The 19,494-nt window shown below is 51.7% G+C and overlaps 1 protein-coding gene across 1 annotated transcript in view; it reads right to left on the bottom strand.

Annotated features, from left to right (window-relative positions):
- The window catches only part of ATL1 (atlastin GTPase 1), a 34,790-nt gene extending 19,894 nt beyond the window's left edge, over window positions 1-14,896 (bottom strand). The window contains exons 1-2 of the mRNA XM_069856856.1: window positions 14,796-14,896; window positions 817-1,064 (exon numbers count right to left, since the gene is read on the bottom strand). Coding sequence (XP_069712957.1) covers window positions 817-1,064; window positions 14,796-14,829 — 282 coding nt within the window. The 5' untranslated portion in view covers window positions 14,830-14,896. The remainder of the gene's footprint in view (window positions 1-816; window positions 1,065-14,795) is intronic.
- Window positions 14,897-19,494: the final 4,598 nt, after the last annotated feature.

The following is a 19,494-nucleotide window of genomic DNA, read 5'->3' as shown; positions in this document are numbered from 1 at the left end:
GTTGCTGGAGTTCATAGAACCACAGAAAAATAGAATGTCCTGAGTTGGAAGGGACCCACAAGGACCATTGAGTCCAATTCCTGTCCCTGCACAGGACACCCCAACACTCACACCATGTGTCCGAGGGCGTTGGCCAAACGCTTCTGGAATAGTGCCAGGCTGTAACTGCTTCCCTGGGAGCTGTTCCAGTGCTCCACCACCCTCTGGGAGAAGAAACTTTTCCCAATGTCCAACCTAATCCTCCCCTGGGACATCTTCCTGCCACTCCCTCAGGTCCTGTCTTTGGTCACCAGAGAGAACAGCTCAGTGCCTGCTCCTCCTCCTCTCCTTCTGAGGAAGCTGCAGACCACAATGAGGTCTCTCCTCAGTCTCTTCTTCTCCAGGCTGAACAGATCAAGAGACTTCAGCCGCTCCTCATACGGCTTCCCCTCTAAACCCTTCATGAACTTTGTGGTCCTCTTCTGGGCATTCTCCAGTAGCTTTAGACCCTTCTGATGCTGTGGCAACCCAAAACTGCACGCAGCACGCACTCACTTTGTGAGTTCTTGTCTCACTTCAGATTTACACTTTTCCCCTGTGCTGCCTGCCCCCAGGGCACAAGAGAGACCATGTCCACTCCAAAGTCAAGAGGCCAACTAGAGACCAGTGGTGCTCAGGGCCCTGGAAGGATCTGCTCTACTTTATTTTGTGAAGCCCACGCTTCACAACGAGAGGCTGAAGCATTCCTAGAGCGCCAAGGCAGTGTCCTGTCCAGCTCCTCCCTGGGAGCAATGAGCAGCACCACCGTGCCCCCAAGAAGAGCCACCAGAGACATACCTTGTTGTACATGTAACGTAGCATGAAGTCCATCAGGAATGATTTGCCTTTCCTGAAAGCTCCAGCAACCGACACAGCCACAACCTCTTTATCTCTGACAGCCTCCGAGAGGAGGATGCGGTTCAGCGCAGCTTCATCCAGTTCAAAGGAATGGTCATCTTTGACGATGAGGACTTGCACTGGTCCTGCCTTTCTCACGGACTCCTCCTCCTCTGAGCTCCATTCATAAGTCTTGTCTGCAAAACCACCTGCACAAACAAGTAAAACCAGAGCTGTTAGATTCCTTCTTGCGCAGAATTGCAGACAGCAGGGCAGGACAGGGTGGTAAGAGGCTGGCTAGCGCAAATCTCCACCCAGAACAGCACCGTTCAGAGCAGGCGTCTGTCAGAACTGCCCTCAGACAGCTCGAGGGAGACTCCGTGCCTCATCAGCGTCATCTGTCAGTGAGCTCCCTGCAGGTACCAAGCTCCCTGCTGGAATCATTGAATCGTTAGGTTGGAAAGAACTTTGAGATCATCAACTCCAACCGTACCTGTCCCCACCTAAACCAGATCCCTGAGCAAATATCCCTTGGTAGAACAAACCCGCTACTTTCTGCCCGACGGGAGCTGACGTGGAGAACAGATCACCCTCCTCTTGCCTGCAACAACTTCTTACACACACAAGGACTGTTGTAACACCTCTACCAGCCTCAATTCAGGCCACATCGCCTCCCTTAGCTTTCTCTCTGCTAGACAAGAGAAGTCCAAGCACCCCGATCATCCCTTGCTACCACGATATCCAAGCACCCGACCGCTCACCTCTGGACACTCCCCACCTTCCTGAAGGCTGCTCTAAAAATGGACTGAGGTGTCTGAGTACCTCATGTCTCTCTCAAAGGATGCTGCCTTTGTGCATCCATCTGTAGCAACAGCAGAGTCCTGCTCCATCTGCAGCCTGCACTAATGCTCCAAGTGTTGTCTGCTTCTGCCACCAACCTCATTGATGGTATCCCCTGAGGCAGCCCCAGCAGGAACCAGGCCATGAAGACACATGCTCATCCTGATAAAAGCCACTTCTTTGCTCCCAAGTGGAAAGCACATGCAAAGCAGAGGTCCTGCTCACTTGGAAATGGCAAAAGGTTCCCTGCAGAGCACACAGGCGAGTCCTGCCCAGGCTCCACAATGTCCATATGGTCTTACAAGAAGGTCTCACCTCCCCACGGGACGGGAGGGAAGTGACAAGTGAGATGCCGCAGTGGCAGCCTTTGGAGGGGATGGGCAGGGACCCACTTTGTGGTTGCTGCATGCACAGCCGGCAGTGGCAGAGCCAGATGGATACGTATCACTCGCATGGTCCTGCAGGCCAGCGCAGCTGAGACAGCACCGAGTGATAGGATGAGGGAGAATGGTTTTAAACCGGAGAGGGGAAGATTTCGACTAGAGATAAGGAGGAAATTCTTTGTGATGATGGTGAGGAGGCACTGGAACAGGTTGCAGATGTGGCTGCCCCATCCCTGGAGGTGTTCAAAGCCAGGTTGGATGGGGCTTGGAGCCCCCTGATCCAGCAGGAGGTGTCCCTGCCCATGGCAGAGAGTTGGAACTGGATGCGCTTTGAGATGTCTTCCAACCCAAACCATTCTATGATTCTATGACTGCAGCTTTTCATGGCCTCATGGTCTCTTTGGGCTGCTTTGTGCTCCTGACACAATTCGGGAGATGGGTGGTTTTCCAGACCTGCCACCCACACATGCTGCAGCCCTGGGGTTTGCAAAGAGTGGGCAAGCTCCAGTAATTTTCCGTTCCTCGTCTCCAAATTTCCTGGCACAGGAAAGACAGGCTGAAGGGGATTAACCATGCCAGTCAGCTCACCTCCAGCCACGTGAAAACTCAGAGAATTGTAGAATCATTAAACTTGGAAAAGACCTCTAAGACCATCCAGTCCAATCGTCAGTCCAACACCACCATGCCTATTAAACTATGTCCCCAAGTGCCACGGCCACGCAATTTTTCAACCTTTCCGGGGATGGAGACCACCACTGCCCTGGGCAGCCTGCTCTGAAGTTTCACCACAAAGGAAAGCTAAGGGCTCCTAAGCACACTCTTGTTTCTACTCATTTTCTAACTTGTCTCCTCTCTGCCAGTTTTTTTCCTGGCACCTTACCTCAATTCTCCAGCTGGGCAGCCTCTGACAGTGCCTGAGAACCCTTTCAGTGAGGAAATTTTCCTAATATCCAATCTAAACTTCCCCTGGCACAACTTGAGGCCATTTCCTCTCATCCCATTGCTTGTTGCCTGGGAGAAAAGCCCAGCACCCACCTCACGACAACCTCCTTTTGGGGCTGCAGAGAGCAATGAGGTCTCCCCTCAACCTCCTCTTTTCCAGAGTAAAAAACCCCAGGTCCCTCAGCTGCTCCCAGCACCCCTGGGGTCCAGCCCCTTCCCCAGCTCTGTTCCCTTCTCTGGATGCACTTCAGGACCTCAATGTCCTTCTTGGAGTGAGGGGCCCAAAACTGAACCCAGGATTCGAGGTGCAGCCTCACCAGCGCTGACTACAGGGGGACAATCCATTCCCTGGACCTGCTGGCCACCCCATGGCTGATCCAAGCCAAGATGCCACCAGCCTTCTTGGCCACCTGGGCCACTGCTGGCTCACGTTCAGTCACTATCGACCAACGCTCCCAGGTCCTTCTCTGCCAGGCAGCTTTCCAACTGCTCTTCCCCAAGCCTGGAGCTGCACAGGGTTGTGGTGACCCAAGCGCAGGACCTGGCACTTGGCCTTGGTAAACCTCATACAATTGACCTCAGCTCATCGATCCAGACTGTCCAGATCCCTCTGCAGACCCTTTCTGACCCCAAGCACATTGACACTCCCACCCAGTTTGGTGTCATCTGCAAACTAAACGAGGAGCACTCAACCCCCTCATCCAGATCATCTCCTCACCAGCACGGAAGGGATGGTGGGATGGAAAGTTCCCCCGCATCTCTACAAAAACCTCGTTCGGTGGCTCAGGCTGTAGCATTCCAAGCACGGGAGCCCCACATTAAACCTCCTCAGCCTCTGTTTTGTACCTTGACCTCAGGGACCCAGTTTTCAGCCAGCCCCGGCTGTTTCAAAGTGCAAGGACTACGTACACACACGCTAAAAGGCTGGCTATAAATAGCCAGAGAAATAGGGTTTGCCCATTCTGGGCCTCTCTATAAAGAAGCCTCCAGCAATAATTTCATATTTGAAATAACAGCAGTGCTTTTGTACGAGTTCCTGATTTCCTACGATCCCCAATGAAACATGGGGACCGTTAAGCCTGGTTGCTAGGGGATTTCTGGCGCTCTCAGGCATATACTATGAGCTTTCTTTGCTCACAGTTGAAAGACAAAGATCTTTTCTTCCCGATCCTTGGAGGTTTTTTAGCAAAACAAAAGTCCCAAAGGCTCTGAAAACCTAGATTCTCGCCCAGCAGCACCAAACTCCCCTCACACACCAGCCCCTGCTCTGTGCCACTGCTCGGTGGCCTCTGGGAATAAAACCCTTCCCATTTCCAACGCACGGATCCAGGGTCCAGGCACACATCACCAAGTGACATGAAAAAAGAAAGCCTCTGCGAGCAGCCCTGCTCTTGCTGCACACACCAAGCGCTCTTTCCAGCATTAAGACCTTCCCAGAACCTACGGATGGACAAAGCCACAGGCTCACAAGCTCTTTTTAACCGCTGTGACATGACAAGTGCTGCATTAATTCCACAACCAGAGATACCTCCTCTCCTGTGGTGGTTTCCAATGCCTTGCAAAGTTGAGTCTATTTTTTCCCCCTGTTACAGCTGCACAGAAGGGACAGGGGTGAGATCCTTGTATAGGATGTGACCAGGGCTGGAGCACCTCTGCTCCGAGGCCAGGCTGAGAGAATTGGGGTGGTTCAACCTGGAGAAGAGAAGGCTCTGGGGAGACCTTAGAGCAGCTTCCGGCACTGAAAGGGGCTCCAGGAAAGCTGGGGAGGGGATTTTTACCAGGGCCTGGAGTGACAGGATGAGGAGGAACATCTTTAAATTGCAGAGGGAAGGATTTAGATGAGACATAAGGAGGAAATTCTTCACGCTGAGGGTGGGGAGGCCCTGGCCCAGGTTGTCCAGAGAAGTCGTGTCTGCCCCATCCCTGGAGGGGTTCAAGGCCAGGTTGGATGGGGCTTGGAGCAACCACTGCTCTGGGCAACCAGGGCTGGGGTCTCATTGTGAAGAAATTCCTCCTTATGTCTAGTCTAAATCTGCCCCTCTCCAATTTAAAGCCATTCTCCCTCATCCTATCGTTACAGGCTTTATGAACAGTCCCTCCCCAGCTTTCTTGTAGTCCCTTCAGGTACTGGAAGGTCACTATAATGTCTCCTCAGAGCCTTCTCCCGGCTGAACAACCCCAACTGTCTCAGCCTGTCCTTGTATGGGAGGTGCTCCAGCCCTCTGATCATTCTTGAAGCCTCCTCTGGACTCATTCCAACAGGTCCATCTCCTTCTTATCCTTTTATATCCTGAGGAGTCATGTCCACATGCTTTTTGAACCCCTCCAGGGACGGAGACTTCACCACTGTGGAGCCTGTTCTGACACTTCACCACAAAGGAAAGCCAAGGTTTCCTAAGCAAGCTCCACATTTTCTAACTTGACTCCTCCTCTTCGCCAGCTTTTCTCAAGTCGCCTTGAAATTACGTCAATTCTCCAGCTGCTCATTCAGGAATCGTCAGCACGCAGTTCCTTTTCCCCGTTTCATAACAGCTCATTTCCATAACTCCGAAGCAGGGTGGAATCCACATCCCTTTTCCATATGGCGATTCAGAGCGGAAAGGTGAAGGAGATGAGAGTTTGCATTTGCACTCCCTGGGCTGTCAGACAGCAGCGAGGAAACGGCTTGATTCTCAGACAGCCCCAGAATACAAGACACGCTGCTCACTTTATTGGAGTCTAAGGGGAAAATAAAGCATTCTTCAACTGTTCTAGGACTTTTTTTGCATTAAAATTAAATAAATTAAACCAGCCTACTTCATGTCGTGCCTCTGTATGGCCTGACAGCTGATCTCTAACGTATTTAAGTTCCTACAGAGGAATAAATTAGATAAATTCCATGCCACTAATTACACCACATACCTTTGGTGAGGGCTTGCTTGAGCCTGTTCTTCCTTAGCTACGGAAGAACAGGTCACAGAAATGCTGACAGCTTTCCACAGCCCAGCTAATAAAGTCAGCTTTTTCCTTAAAGGAGTTTGCACAATAAATACACTTCGTTCCAGAGAACGAAATGCAGCCGTGACGTGCGGCATCATCTCTGCAAACACAGGCTGCCTGACCCACCCCTGAGAAAGCCAATTTGCCAGCCCTGCTCTTGGATCCCAGGTGCCTTCTCTATCCAAGCAACGCCCGTGAAAAGCTGAGGCTGCAGCCTGGGCCCCGATCTCCTCTCTAAATTCATAAAATCATGGAATGGTTTTGGTTGGAAGGGACTTCAAAGCCTACCCAGTTCTACCCCCTGCCATGGGCAGGGACACCTCCCACTGGATCAGGGGCTCCAAGCCCCATCCAACCTGGCCTGGAACACCTCCAGGGATGGAACAGCCACTCCTGCTCTGGGCAACCTGGGCCAGGGTCTCACCACCCTCACAGGAAAACATTTCTCCCTGAGATCTCCTCTCAATCTCCCTTCTTTCAGCTTAAAACTGTTCCCCCTCATCCTACCCCTGCACTCCCTGATCAAGAGCCTCTCCCCAGCTTTCCTGGAGCCCCTTTCAGTCCTGGAAGCTGCTCTAAGGTCTCCCCAGAGCCAGATGTCACACAATGCTGGTGTTCTAGAGGGGATTTGAACTGAGTTATGTCATCACACGGAAAACCAGAAACTACCAAGGAGAGAAAACAAAGCTTTGATGGGAAGCTTTGACTTGTTATTTCCCTGACACGGAGCATCCCTGCATGGAAAGGGCCAGGCTGCCTGCGAGCAGCCCTTCAGGGATTAATTTGATCAGCAGCAATGGCTGTATGGCTCCTTTTTGAAGCTGTGTTCCCCCCAGCTGTTTACATTACAAACATGTCACAGTGCCACGGATGATGCCATGAGCCAAGTGCTGAACAGACCTTACAGTCAGGCTTGATCCCTCTCCAGAGAGCTTCAGCTTTCAGGAAGCTTATCTGCTCTCCACAAACGACACCGGCAAAGAAAGACATCTCTCTCCGAGCTGCAGTTTCCCTTGTGCTTATCGCATTCAGCGTGGCTGCTGCTCTGACACGACTTCTGCTGATTCTATTCATGCTGAACTACCTCTGCCACGCAACAGCCAGCCAAGGATCACGGGCACGGCTCTGAGGAGGCTGGGTAAGCATCGCTTTGAGCATGCACCAGACATCCTCCCCTCCTCTCCGAGACAGGCTTGCGCAGAGCTCTGCATCTTATCCAGCTACTGAGGGACAAATGAGACATAAAGCACCAAGCAAAGAATACGCACAGCCAGGGCAGAGGGATGAGGAGCAGCGTGGGGTAGTGGAAGGTGTCCCTGACCACGGCAGGGGGGTTGGAAGTGGATTGTAGAATGGTTTGAGTTGGAAGGGACCTTAAACATCACCTAATTCCAACCCCCTAGATCAGGTTGCTCCCAGCTCCATCCAACCTGGCCTTGAACAACTCCAGGGATGGGGCAGCCACCACTGCTCTGGGCACCCTGGGCCAGGGCCTCTCCACCCTCATTGTGAAGAATTTCCTCCTTACCTCTAGTCTGAATCTGCCCCTCTCCAATTTAAAGCCATTCCCCTCATCCTATCGTTATAGGTCTTTGTAAAAAGTCCCTTCCCAGCTTTCCTGGAGCCCCTTTCAGTACTGGAAGCTGCTCTGAGGTCTCCCCACAGCCTTCTCTTCTCCAGGCTGAACAACCCCAACTGTCTCAGCCTGTCCTCGTACGGGAGGTGCTCCAGAATGAGCTTTAAGTTCCCTTCCAACCCAAATCATTCTACGACTTTATGTTGCAGAGCGATAACTTGTATTGGTCCAGCACAAAGGATGCTCAGTGAGGCACAGCTGCATCCTGAAGCGCTGAGGCTGCCAGGGGAGCCCAGCTACGAGTTAGCACATTCCCTCAGGGCAGCGTTGCTGTAAGGTGTCCAGCTGAGGGGCTCCAGGACAGTATCTTCACGAGGACAAAGCCTGGTTGGGTGAAGCCCTCTTATACACACCACTGCTCTGCAAACCTTGCCTGCACCGTGCTCTCCCAGGGCTCCTAGCACCTTCTCGTGCCCAAGGAGGACATCACTTCCACCTCCCCAGCCGGGATGTACAGATGCAATCACAGCTCTGCTGTGAGTCAAGATGCAAGGTGGGTTCTTGATACCCATAGAAACAACAAGGAAAGGACACAGCCTGCAACAAAGATCTCCACACAGGGAGATGTCAGGCACTGCTTAGAAACTGTGAGGAAAACGGTGTACATAAAGTCCTCAGTGGACGACTCCACTGGATTCCTCAGCAAAGGGAAGACATGGATCTGTTAGAGAGTCCAAGGAAGGCCACAGAGATGATCCAAGGACTGGAGCACCTCCCATATGAGGACAGGCTGAGAGAGTTGGGGTTGTTCAGCCTGGAGAAGAGAAGGCTGCAGGGAGAACTTAGAGCAGCTTCCAGGACTGAAAGGGGCACCAAGAAAGCTGGGGAAGGCCTCTTCAGGGAGTGCAGGGATAGGACAAGGGGGAATGGTTTTAAGCTGAAAGAGGGGAGATTGAGAGGAGATCTTAGGAAGAAATGCTCTGCTGTGAGGGTGGGGAGGCAGTGGTGGCTGCTCCATCCCTGAAGGTGTTCAAGGCCAGGTTGGATGGAGCTTGGAGCCCAGTCTTGGTGGTCACCCTTTGCTTTTTTTGGAGCGGTGGTAAAATGTAGAGTCCACCTTCTTCTCGCCAGCCCCAAAGTCCTCCAGCTGACACTAGAGCACGGCCAGCTCAGTCCCTTTTCCCTTTGGCAGCGAAACAAGGAGATGAGTGGTTACGCTGATAACATGAGTGGTTTGGACCTTCCCGCGTAAAAGACTGCCGACAAAAAACAGAGATGGGATGATTACCGGCCACCAAACTTGTTTGTTACAACAGACACGTTTCAAATGACAAAACCCAATGTGAAACTTCTTAACCTGCTACCACTCACATGAAGCTGCAGTGCCTGAGCTGGCTCTGGAAGAGCGATGCCTTTGAAATTCCCAGGCTGAGATCCCTATTAGCATGCTTCGGAGACACAGGCACACAATTGCCTTGGGAAAAAAAGCAGATCAGAGGTTTCTCAGCAGTTTTTCAGGAAGTCTGAGGTCACGCTACGCAGTTACATGACCATGCCCATGCCAGTTTGTGTGCAAGGATGGGCTGACTCACAGGCAAGGTAGGAACTCGCAGAGGGAGCCTTGCTTATAGAATCATAGAAACGTTAAGGTTGGAAAAGACTTCCAAGATCAAGTCCAACCATCAACACAATTCCAACATGCCTACTAAACCATGTCCTGAGGTGCAACATCCACACGTCTTTTGAACCCCTCCAGGGATGGTGACTCCACCACTGCCCTGGGCAGCCTCTGCCAGTGCTTCATTACCCTTTCAGTAAAGAATTTTTACCTAATATCCAATCTAAATCCAAACTGAAATCTATTCACACCTGGGTTCATCCAAAGCCCATGATCAGAGAGTGCTACCAAAGGCGCATTATCTCTTTCTCAGGGACAAAACCTGGATCTGCTTACTCGCTCACATTTAAGCCTAGACAGACTCAGGTGTGCCACAACACTTGAAAGGCATCTCGCATGAATGCATCTCCAAAACTCTCCCTTCATCCCTCCGATACATTTTCCACATAATCCTTCATCCGCTGTGTCAGCCACCAGCCTCCTTCCACCACCAGTAAGCGATGCAGTCATTTCCAACATGAAATTACTTTTACCCCTTTGCTGTTAGCATTGCTGGAAAATCAGGTTTGGTAAACGTGCCAAAAGACACTAGGATATAGCAGGAAAGGTGATTACACTCTCAAGAAATTATGTATGTATATACTGAGTGCTTTAAATACGTTCTACTGCCTTGGCAGAGTTCTCTGGAGCCTCTACCCTACTTGGGAAATTTGTGTTTGGTTACTTAACTGTTGGAACACTTCACTTTCCTCCAACTGATGGCAAATGTAAGTATTTCTGGCTGGAACAAAGGAGCTGGGGTCTCTAGACTGAATGGATTTTTGGACATGCTTCTTTGGACACCTCATGCCTCCCAGATACCTGCATCAGATGCACTCCCCTGCTGGAGAGCGTTCCACTCGATGCAGAGGAGCTGATGGAAGGCCTATGAGCATCACCTAGGCCCTAAACAATATTTATCTGTGCTGTTTCTTACCCGTAGGATTAGCAGCAAGTCTCAACCAGCTCCATACACTGCTTCCCCCTTCCTTTATTCAGGCAGGCAGCCAACGGCAAAGCCTCTTGTGCCATGGGCACAACATGGAGCATGAAGAGGTCACCACATCACAGCTGCAAGGCAGGCTCGGCATATCTTGGTTCTCCCCACAAAAGGCAAAAGGCAGGCTGATCTCACTCCTGCTCCTCTTGAAAGGCATCAGACCCTTCGTACAACGCTGTGGCACAACCACAGGCAAAACGACCAAGCATCATCGTTAGCAATTTGGGTCTCTCAGCCTACAATGCCGCCTCATCTCTTCTTTCAAGTCCCAACACTACATTTTCTTTTCTCGTTTACAAGCTAGTTAATTTGGTTCAGAATCTTCTTATATCCAGCGGCTTTTTGCATAAAGGCCTGCCTGTCTGAAACATCTCAGCTTTCATTTTTCAGGAGGTTCCCAGCAGTCGAAGTCACAAAGAAACGGAATCTGAAAATCCACCATAAAAGGCCAGAAAACAAATAACAAACAGAAAGTATGTTAGCACTGTCAGTTAAAAAAAGAAAAGAAAAAGGACTACCAAAATCATTCTTTCTTTCCAGTTTAACCTATTGCTCTGCAGTCTGGAAGTGTGGCACTGATGACCTCAGCCTGGCCTGTACTGGAGAGGAGCCCCTTCTCCCTGAAACAGTTGCTCAGCCCTTCCTGGCAATCAGGTCTCTTTAGAATTTCTCATGAATCATAAAATCATGGAATGGTTTGAGTTGGAAGGGACCTCAAAGCCCATCCAGTCCCACCCCTGCCATAGGCAGGGACACCTCCCACTGGATCAGAGGCTCCAAGCCCCATCCAACATGGCCTTGAACCCCTCCAGGGATGGAGCAGCAACCACTGCTCTGGGCAACCTGGACCAGGGCCTCCCCACCCTCACAGGGAAACATTTCTTCCTAAGATCTCATCTCAATCTCCCCTCTTTCAGCTTAAAAACCATCCCTCCTCGTTCTGTCCCTGCACTCTGTGACCTAGAAGTATCTGTAACCTCTGTAATCCCACTTATGGTTTTAAAACGGAATTCTGGATGAGTGGGTCATTCCGATTACAACGCGGGCTGTGATGGGAAACACTAAAGATGACACACAACTTGTTCCAGCCTGTCCTGTTTAAATTAGAAACTTGAAGCAGAGGTCTCTAATGGCTTTACTGTATCGGGAGAGCAACTGCAACTGCCAAACACAAAGAATTGCAGGAAAAAATGGGTGTAGTCTACTAAAACCCTTCATTGAGCTGGCTGGACTTCACCACACCAATCAGGATTTAGACTAGCAATCTTTATTTTAGGAAAAACAGTGTGCCTTACCCTTAACAACAATTACACATGACTTTTCCCTCTGCAGCTTACTCAGCCGTTCATCCACCCACTGGCAGGAGTTGTGAGGTCCATGCACCAGTCGGCATGCTCAGTAAGAGCCTTAAATGATGCACGATCAGTAAGAGAGCCTTAAATGATGCACAACCAGTAAAAGAGCCTTAAATGATGCACAATCAGTAAGAGAACCTTAAATGATACACAGCCTTATGCTGACCTTCTGCCCAGCACTAAATCCTACGTGTGATGGACCACACACCCCTACAAGAGCTTGCAAGGACATGACAGTAACCCAGCTTTGATAGCTGACCGGAGGCAATTCCTTCTGAATGCCATATGCTCACTCACCCTCCTTGGCTCCATGACCTTTAAAAAAGCAAATTATGAAACAAAGGAGAAGGGTTGCGCTAAGCAGTTGCTTGTTTCCAGGCCTGCCTAACCAGAGAGTAACTAGGACAGAGTCGGAGCCGTTTCAAAGCAATGTAATATTTTTAATGACCCATCAGCCCATTTTTAGAACACAGCAAGGACTTTCTGCCTTAATTGGAGAGCTCAGATAGTAAAAGCTCAAGATTCCTCCATCACCACCCAGGCTGGAAAGCATGGCACAGGAAGAAGAGTCACCCCACGGACTGATGTCACCAGACAATGCTGCAGTCACGGGATGTAAACACATCTTTCATGGCAACGAGGGTGTGTCGTATAAATGCACACTTTCACTAAAGGGGGCTGTTTTAGTAAAAAGCACAGGCGTTTTGCGCTCTAATTGATTATGTGCAATGTCAACCAGCCTGGCGAAGCGCCAGGGAATCATTCTAGGAATACCTAAACCTCTGTGGAAAACAGGGTAAGATTTTTGACCTGTAGATGGGTTGCAGCAGAAAGCGGCTGATCTCACAGGGATCCGCTTGGATCACCCTTCTCTAAGGAGGAGTTCATCAAACCAGTGACCACATTTCACTCCACTATGGCTTAGCAGCGTGTTCAGACTGAGGAAAGTGCCTCATTTTCTTGCTGGACCAAGGCTATGCTTTCCAAGATGCTGTTTCCTCCATCGATACCCGCTTCAGCATCATTTGCTTTCTCCTCTCGTGCTATCGAGATCTGATGGGGAAGCACCACCAGCGTCTGTCCATGTGTGCGATACTCAACACGCGCAGCGACGGGACTGACAGCTCTGCGAGACGATGCTGAGAACGACAGCACATTCCCTGGGAAGCCTTCCCTACTCAAGGGTCTACCAACCTCCATTAAGAGTCACAGCTAAAAACGGCGCTGCTCATTTTCTCTCTGCTCTCTCACAAACAGCCCCCACCACCTGCTCCGTTTACTGCAATCATAGAATCATGGAATGGTTTGGGTCAGAAGGGACCTTAAAGATCATCCAGTTCCAACTCCGTTATCCAAACAGTTCCGCGAACGCATTCCGCAACTGTTAACCATCGCCATGGGAAATACTACACTCCTCTATATAAATTAGAAGGTAATTTGTGTATCTAATCATCGCAGCTCTGCCTGATGAGCACCGGTTAGCACGTTCACATGGAATACAGCTCAGCAGGAATGACGAGTTACGCTCAGACAGCAGGGAATGGCTGTGTATATCCTGGCTTTCCAGGGAAGGGGCAGTGGGAGCAGGTGAAGGGATACGCAGAGAGCGTGGACACAGCCTGGGGGGGTGCAGCAGGAGCCCCTGGGCTGCAGGGTGCAGCCCAGCCGTGGGTTCAGCCCGGCTCACACACATCCAGGCCCACGGGAATAGGGAAGCATTGCAGGAAAGCACCATGCAGCAGCCTGGGCTGCGGGCAGGTACCAGGGGGGACGGGGCCACCCTTCCCCACAGCAATACTGGGCAGGTGATGGGGGTCCCAGGGGCTGAAGCCGCCCTTCTCCTTCCCTTTTCCTTTCCCCTTCCCCGCAGCAGCACCAAGCAGGTACCAAGGTCCCAGGGCTTGAAGCTGACCTCCCTCTTCATTTTCCCCTTCCCCCTTCTCTTCCCTTTCCCCGTTCCCTTCTTGTCCCCTTTCCACAGCAGCTGAGGGCAGGCAGTGGGGGTCCCAGGGGAAGGACTCACCCTTCCCCATTGTCATCCCCTTTCCAACTGCTTCCCCTTTCCCATCCCCTTTCTCTGCCCCTTTCCCATCCCCTTTCTCTTCCCCTTCTCCTTTCCCATCCCCTTTCTCTTCCCCTTCCCCTCCACATCCCCATCCCTGACCTCCTTCCATCCCCATCCCCTTTCCCTCCACACCCACATCCCCATCCCATCCTCATCCCCATCCCACCCCATCCCTATCTCCTTCCCCATCTCCCTCCCCACTCAATCCCATTTCCCACCCCATTTCCATCCCCATCCCATCTGAATCTCCTTCCCTATTCCCTTCCCTATCCCCATCCCCTTCCCTTCCCAACCCCATTTCCCACCCCATCTCCTTCTCCATCCTCATCTCCATCTCCATCTCCATCCCCATTCCCATCTCCTTCTCCATTCCCATCTCCTTCTCCATCCCCAACCCCATCCCCTTCCCCTCTCAATCCCATTTCCCACCCCATCCCCACTCCTTCTCCATCCCCATCTCCTTTCCCTTCCCCATCCCCATCCCCATGCCCACCCCCATCCCCATCCCTATCCCCATCCCCTTCCCCATCCCCATCCCCATCCCCTTCCCCTTCCCCTTCCCCATCCCCATCCCCTTCCCCTTCCCCATCCCCATCCCCTTCCCCATCCCCATCCCCATCCCCATCCCCTTCCCCATCCCCATCCCCTTCCCCATCCCCTTCCCCTTCCCCATCCCCTTCCCCTTCCCCTTCCCCTTCCCCATCCCCTTCCCCATGCCCATCCCCTTCCCCATTCCCATCCCCATCCCCTTCCCCTTCCCCATTCCCATCCCCATCCCCATCCCCATTCCCTTCCCCATCCCCATCCCCATTCCCTTCCCATCCCCGCACCGCCCAGGGGTCCCAGGGCTGGGACCCGCCCTCCCCTTCCCCATCCCCTTCCATTCTCTTCCCTTTCCTCTCCCCGGGGGGGCAGGACCCCGGCGGATTCCCGGGGGGCAGGACCCTCCCATCCCAACCCCTTTTCCTCCTCCCCCTCCCCATCCTTTTCACACCCCCTCCCCACCCCCTGCATCCCCCTCTCTGCCTGTGCGCGGGGGGGGGGGGGGGCAGAGCACCCAGAACAGCCTCCCCCCCCACACACCCCACCCCGCGCTGTTCCCCCCATCCCACCCTCCCCCCCCCGCGCCGCCGCCCCCCGTACCCCATGCGCTGCGCTCGCGGCGGCTGCGGGCCATGGCGGCGGCGCGCGCTCCGACCCGCGCTGCGGCTGCCGCGGCGGCTGCGGGGCGGGGGGAGGGAGGAGGGAGGAGGGAGGGAGGGAGGGAGGGAGCCGGGGAAAGTGGAGGGGGGTGGCGGCAGCAGCGCCCGCACCGCCCCGAGGGGAGCCCTGCCCCGCATCAGGGGCTCCCAGCCCCATCCCACCCCGCCGGGGACACCGCCCGGGATGGGGCGGCCACCCCTGCTCTGGGCAACCTGGGCCAGGGCCTCCCCACCCTCACAGAAAAACATTTCTTCCCAAGATCTTGTCTCAATCTCCCCTCTTCCAGCTTAAAACCGTTCCATTCCTCCTATCCCTGCAATCCCTGATCTCCTTGGATCAGACACGGCGTGACCAGCAGGGCCAGGGAGGTTCTTCTCCCTCTGTACTCGGCACTGGTGAGACCGCTCCTCGAATCCTGTGTTCAGTTCTGGGCCCCTCACCACAAGAAGGATGTTGAGGCTCTGGACTGAAGCCAGAGAAGAGCAACAAAGCTGATGAAGGGCCTGGAGAACAGGAGCCGTTCCTGGAGGAGCGGCTGAGAGAGCTGGGGGTGTTTAGCCTGGAGAAGAGGAGGCTGAGGGGAGACCTCATTGCTCTCTCCAACTCCCTGAAAGGAGGTTGTGGAGAGGAGGGAGCTGGGCTCTTCTCCCAAGGGACAGGGGACAGGACGAGAGGGAATGGCCTCAAGCTCCACCAGGGGAGGTTCAGGCTGGACATCAGAAAAAACTTTTTCACGGAGAGGGTCATTGGGCACTGGAACAGGCTGCCTGGGAGGTGGATGAGGTGCTCAGGGCCGTGGTTTAGTGTCAGACAGGAATGGTTGGGTTCTATGATCCTGGGGGTCTTTTCCAACCTAGTGATTCTGTGATTCCTCATCTGCTCGCTTGCAGTGATGCTGGAGGATTTCATAGGATCACGGAATGGTTTGGGTAGACGAGGTGCTCAAGGACATGGTTTAGTGGCAGACAGGAATGGTTTGACTCGATGATCTATGAGGTGTTTTCCAACCTAGTAATGATTCTATGGGTTGGAAAGGACCTCAAACCCATCCAGTCCCACCCCTGCCATGGGCAGGGACACCTCCCTCTGGATCAGGGGCTCCAAGCCCCATCCAGCCTGGCCTTGAACCCCTCCAGGGATGGGAAAACTGGGAGCTGGCCCAGGTTGCTTCATCTTAAATATCACCAACTGCCAGTAAGAGTAAATATGATCAAGCTTTACTTGCATTATAGCTGTGCTCAGGAGTGCCTGTTGCAGCTCTTGGTGCACTGGGTTTTAGGCTTTAATGCGAAATTTATCTAAACTCCGGTACTTTTGGGTATTCTGGGTTCTGCTCCTTCCATAAGGGAAGCTGCGAGCGCTGTCAGTGAGGGAACAGGAGTGGAGTTTGCCTCCTGCTTTGTACCATGTTCCCCTTCTGAAGGACAAGGAGTGGCAGTGTCCATCTGGAGAGCACCCACAAAGTCAATGTTTGGTTTTATGCAATATTCAGCTCCAATATCCAGAGCCGGGGCTCGCTTAGTGCTGCTGCAGGACCAACCAGCTGGAATTCAGGAACAGAGTACATATAACAAGTAAAATTAGTGTGTGAATCTTTATTTTTGGTAAAGCGTAAAGCAGTAACAGTGATGGTTCTAAGAGACAGTTCTTTTTTTAGTGTATAAGTTTAAAGTCTCTGTTTCTGAAAACTTCTGTGCCTTTCACTATAAAGGCGCCTGGCATTGCTCTCCACCTATGAAACCCAGCTGGAAGATTGTGAGGTGAACAATTGCCTCTGGGTGCTCCTGCCTCCTAAAAGAGAAAGAGCTCTGAAAATTAGAAATCACTGTTAGGTGTCTTTCTCCAAGCCCCATCCAACCTGGCCTGAACACCTCCAGGGATGGGAAAACTGGGAACTGTCACAGGTTTCCCAGAGAAGTCGTGGCTGTCCTGTCCTTGGAGGTGTTTTTAGCTAAAGGGTGATTTAGGTAACAGCCATAAAAAAAAAAAAAATAGACTGGTGTTGAAGGATGTTTTGAATTACCAGGCGAGCATGGGTAGAGACACGTGCTTCCTCACCCTATGCAATGGTATGGGTTGAAGGGACCTCAAAGCATTTCTGCACGCTGGCCTGTGGTGGTCAAGGAAAGGTGATGACCATCCAGCTTTGTTGGACGCAGAGGAACTAGCAGGATCCACTCTTCATTTTTGGAAGTGGGAAAAACATTCTGAAGTGAGTGGATTTTAGTTTCTAGACGGCTCATCCATGCCAGAGCCATGTGTGGCTGTGCTGATATGCTGATACTTAATTTCTAAGTGCCTTTTCCAATACCAGAGATTCCCTCCCCTTGGCTTCCTCCCTGTGTTTGCAGCATTAGAGTGGAACATACAGTTTCAGCTCACTGAAGTGCCGGCTCACATGGCAGGCAGCTGAATCTCCTGCCTGTGGCTGCTGGGCATCATGACCACGAGGAGTTCAGCCACTCCTGGCCTTGGGAGGAGCTCCCATACAATTTTTATAAGTAATCCCTGAAATCGCATGTGCCTGTTGCTTCTTCAAAGTGGCAGTGAAGTGCCCGGTGCTGTGAAGGGTGATTTCTTATGCTTGAGAGCACCAGAGGGGTTCAAATACATTGAAAGAGGTGATTAAAAGAAAAGCAGCTGGGAAACGGAGAGGGGGAAAAAACAAAGGAGGATGGAAAAGGATATCTATTCATTTAAAAGCCTAATTAAACTGAGATGGGCTCAGGTCCCATTTCCCTCATTCCCTTTGAGAAATGCTGCTTATGTCAAGCTGCCTCACTTACTAGCATTTTCCCCATTTCTCTTTCCATTATTGCACAGGTATCAAAAGGAAAGAGGAGCAGAAAGGTTTGATCCTGTCCTGTGCCGGGGCAATCGGCTGCATGGACTCCCAGGGCCTTTTCCTGCACTATTTCCTATGATCCCCACTCAGGGGGTTTCAGAGATGGTTTCGGTTTTGGGGGTTACTCAGCATTTGTTCATTTGTCCATCCCTTTGCTCCACCGATTCATCCTTCCTTTATTTTTCCAGTTGCAAACAGCCTTGCCTAGGAAGTACCATTATGTTCTTGGTGCCTGAGATCACAAAAAGCTCTCTTCACTTGCCGAACAGGTATGCAATGGAGGGATCCTTGAGGAAAAATGATGCTAAATAGGGTAAAAGGCAAAAAGAGAAAATACCCTGCAGAGAGAGACCACAGCCGAGGGTCCTGGAGATGGTGTGCCAGGAGATAGAGAGCTGAACAGGGGAGAACTGGGACTGAAATCCATGGTGCGCGCTGCTCACATAGCTCGTGGCGCAGTTTCATAATTCACCTTGCTGCGACTGGCCCGCTTCCCCAGGCGGCACTTAGAGTTGCTTTTCACATCCTCAGCCCTTCACAAACAGAAACCAGCCGCCCTGTGCAATCCTTATGTAAGCAGTGGGAAAGGGATGCTGCTGAAGCTCCGCTCTCTCCCAGGTGCCACCAAGTACCCACTGGGGCTTGATCTTAAGAGAAACCGTGTCATCCTGAGGAGCGTTCCTTGGCATGACACAGCCAAGGCGCTGCCCCCAGCAACAGATCCATTCGTATGGCAGCTATACAAGGTCCTTGAGTGTGTTTGTTCCTTCCCTGCAGTTATTATTATCACTTCTGCCTTCTCAGTCTTTGCTCTTTCACTGCTTCTGCTTAATCGCATAAGAAAGGAAAAGCAAAATAGATCTCAACTGTATCTGAAGAGCATTGCAAGGGGAATTCTAAGCAGTTATGCTCTGTGATGGTGATTTGTCATTGCTGGTTTAATTTCTGTACCCTTATTCTTGGGTTCATAGCCTCATAGAATGGTTTGGGTGGGAAGGGACCTCAAAGCCCATCCAGTTCCAGCCCCTGCCATGGGCAGGGACACCTCCTACCGGGTCAGGGTTAAGAGGTCACAATCCCCAGCAAATATCAAACAGTGGTAAAACAGAATCAACTTTTTCCCTACTCTTCTTGGAAGATGGAGCCTTCCTAAGATCTTTCTGTTTTTTTCTTTATGAAGTATTTTTAAATGAAGCAGATCTTTGTTGCTTAGGAAATCCTTCTATTCCTGCTGTTCCCATTTCTCACCCTGAATAATACTCTGACTGCCTACATTCACATGGGGTTTGCAGCCAAAGGAATTAATCTTTGTTGCTTCTGTAAACATGATTGCACAACATGGCTGTAAGAGAGCCATTCTATTTCACTCTCTAAACTGAAGGAACCACTTAAGAAGACAAAAAGCCATGTAGATAAAGAGCCATTAGCCCAAAACCTCAACCAAATCAATCCCGGTGTGAGTTTTCACCTTGGGGCTATCTTTGCACTGACTGCACCAGATTAAGGCTAAGCACCAGAATGATAAGGAATTGCAGAATCATAGAATAGTTTGGGTTGGAAGGGACCTTAAAGCTCATCCAGTTCCACTCCCCTGCCATGGGCAGGGACACCTCCCACTACATCAGGCTGCCCGACGCCCATCCAACCTGGCCTTGAACACCTCCAGGGATGGGGCAGCCACAACCTCCCTGGGCAACCTGGGACAGGGCCTCACCACTCTAATCGTGTATAAATTCCTCCTTATGTCTAGTCTAAATCTGCCTCTCTCCAGTTTATAGACATTGCCCATCATCC

This window comes from Phaenicophaeus curvirostris, chromosome 5, assembly GCF_032191515.1.
Source record: "Phaenicophaeus curvirostris isolate KB17595 chromosome 5, BPBGC_Pcur_1.0, whole genome shotgun sequence".
Lineage (NCBI taxonomy): Eukaryota > Metazoa > Chordata > Aves > Cuculiformes > Cuculidae > Phaenicophaeus > Phaenicophaeus curvirostris.
The sequence above is the reverse complement of the archived record's forward strand: the minus strand, read 5'-3'. Positions and strand labels throughout refer to the sequence as shown.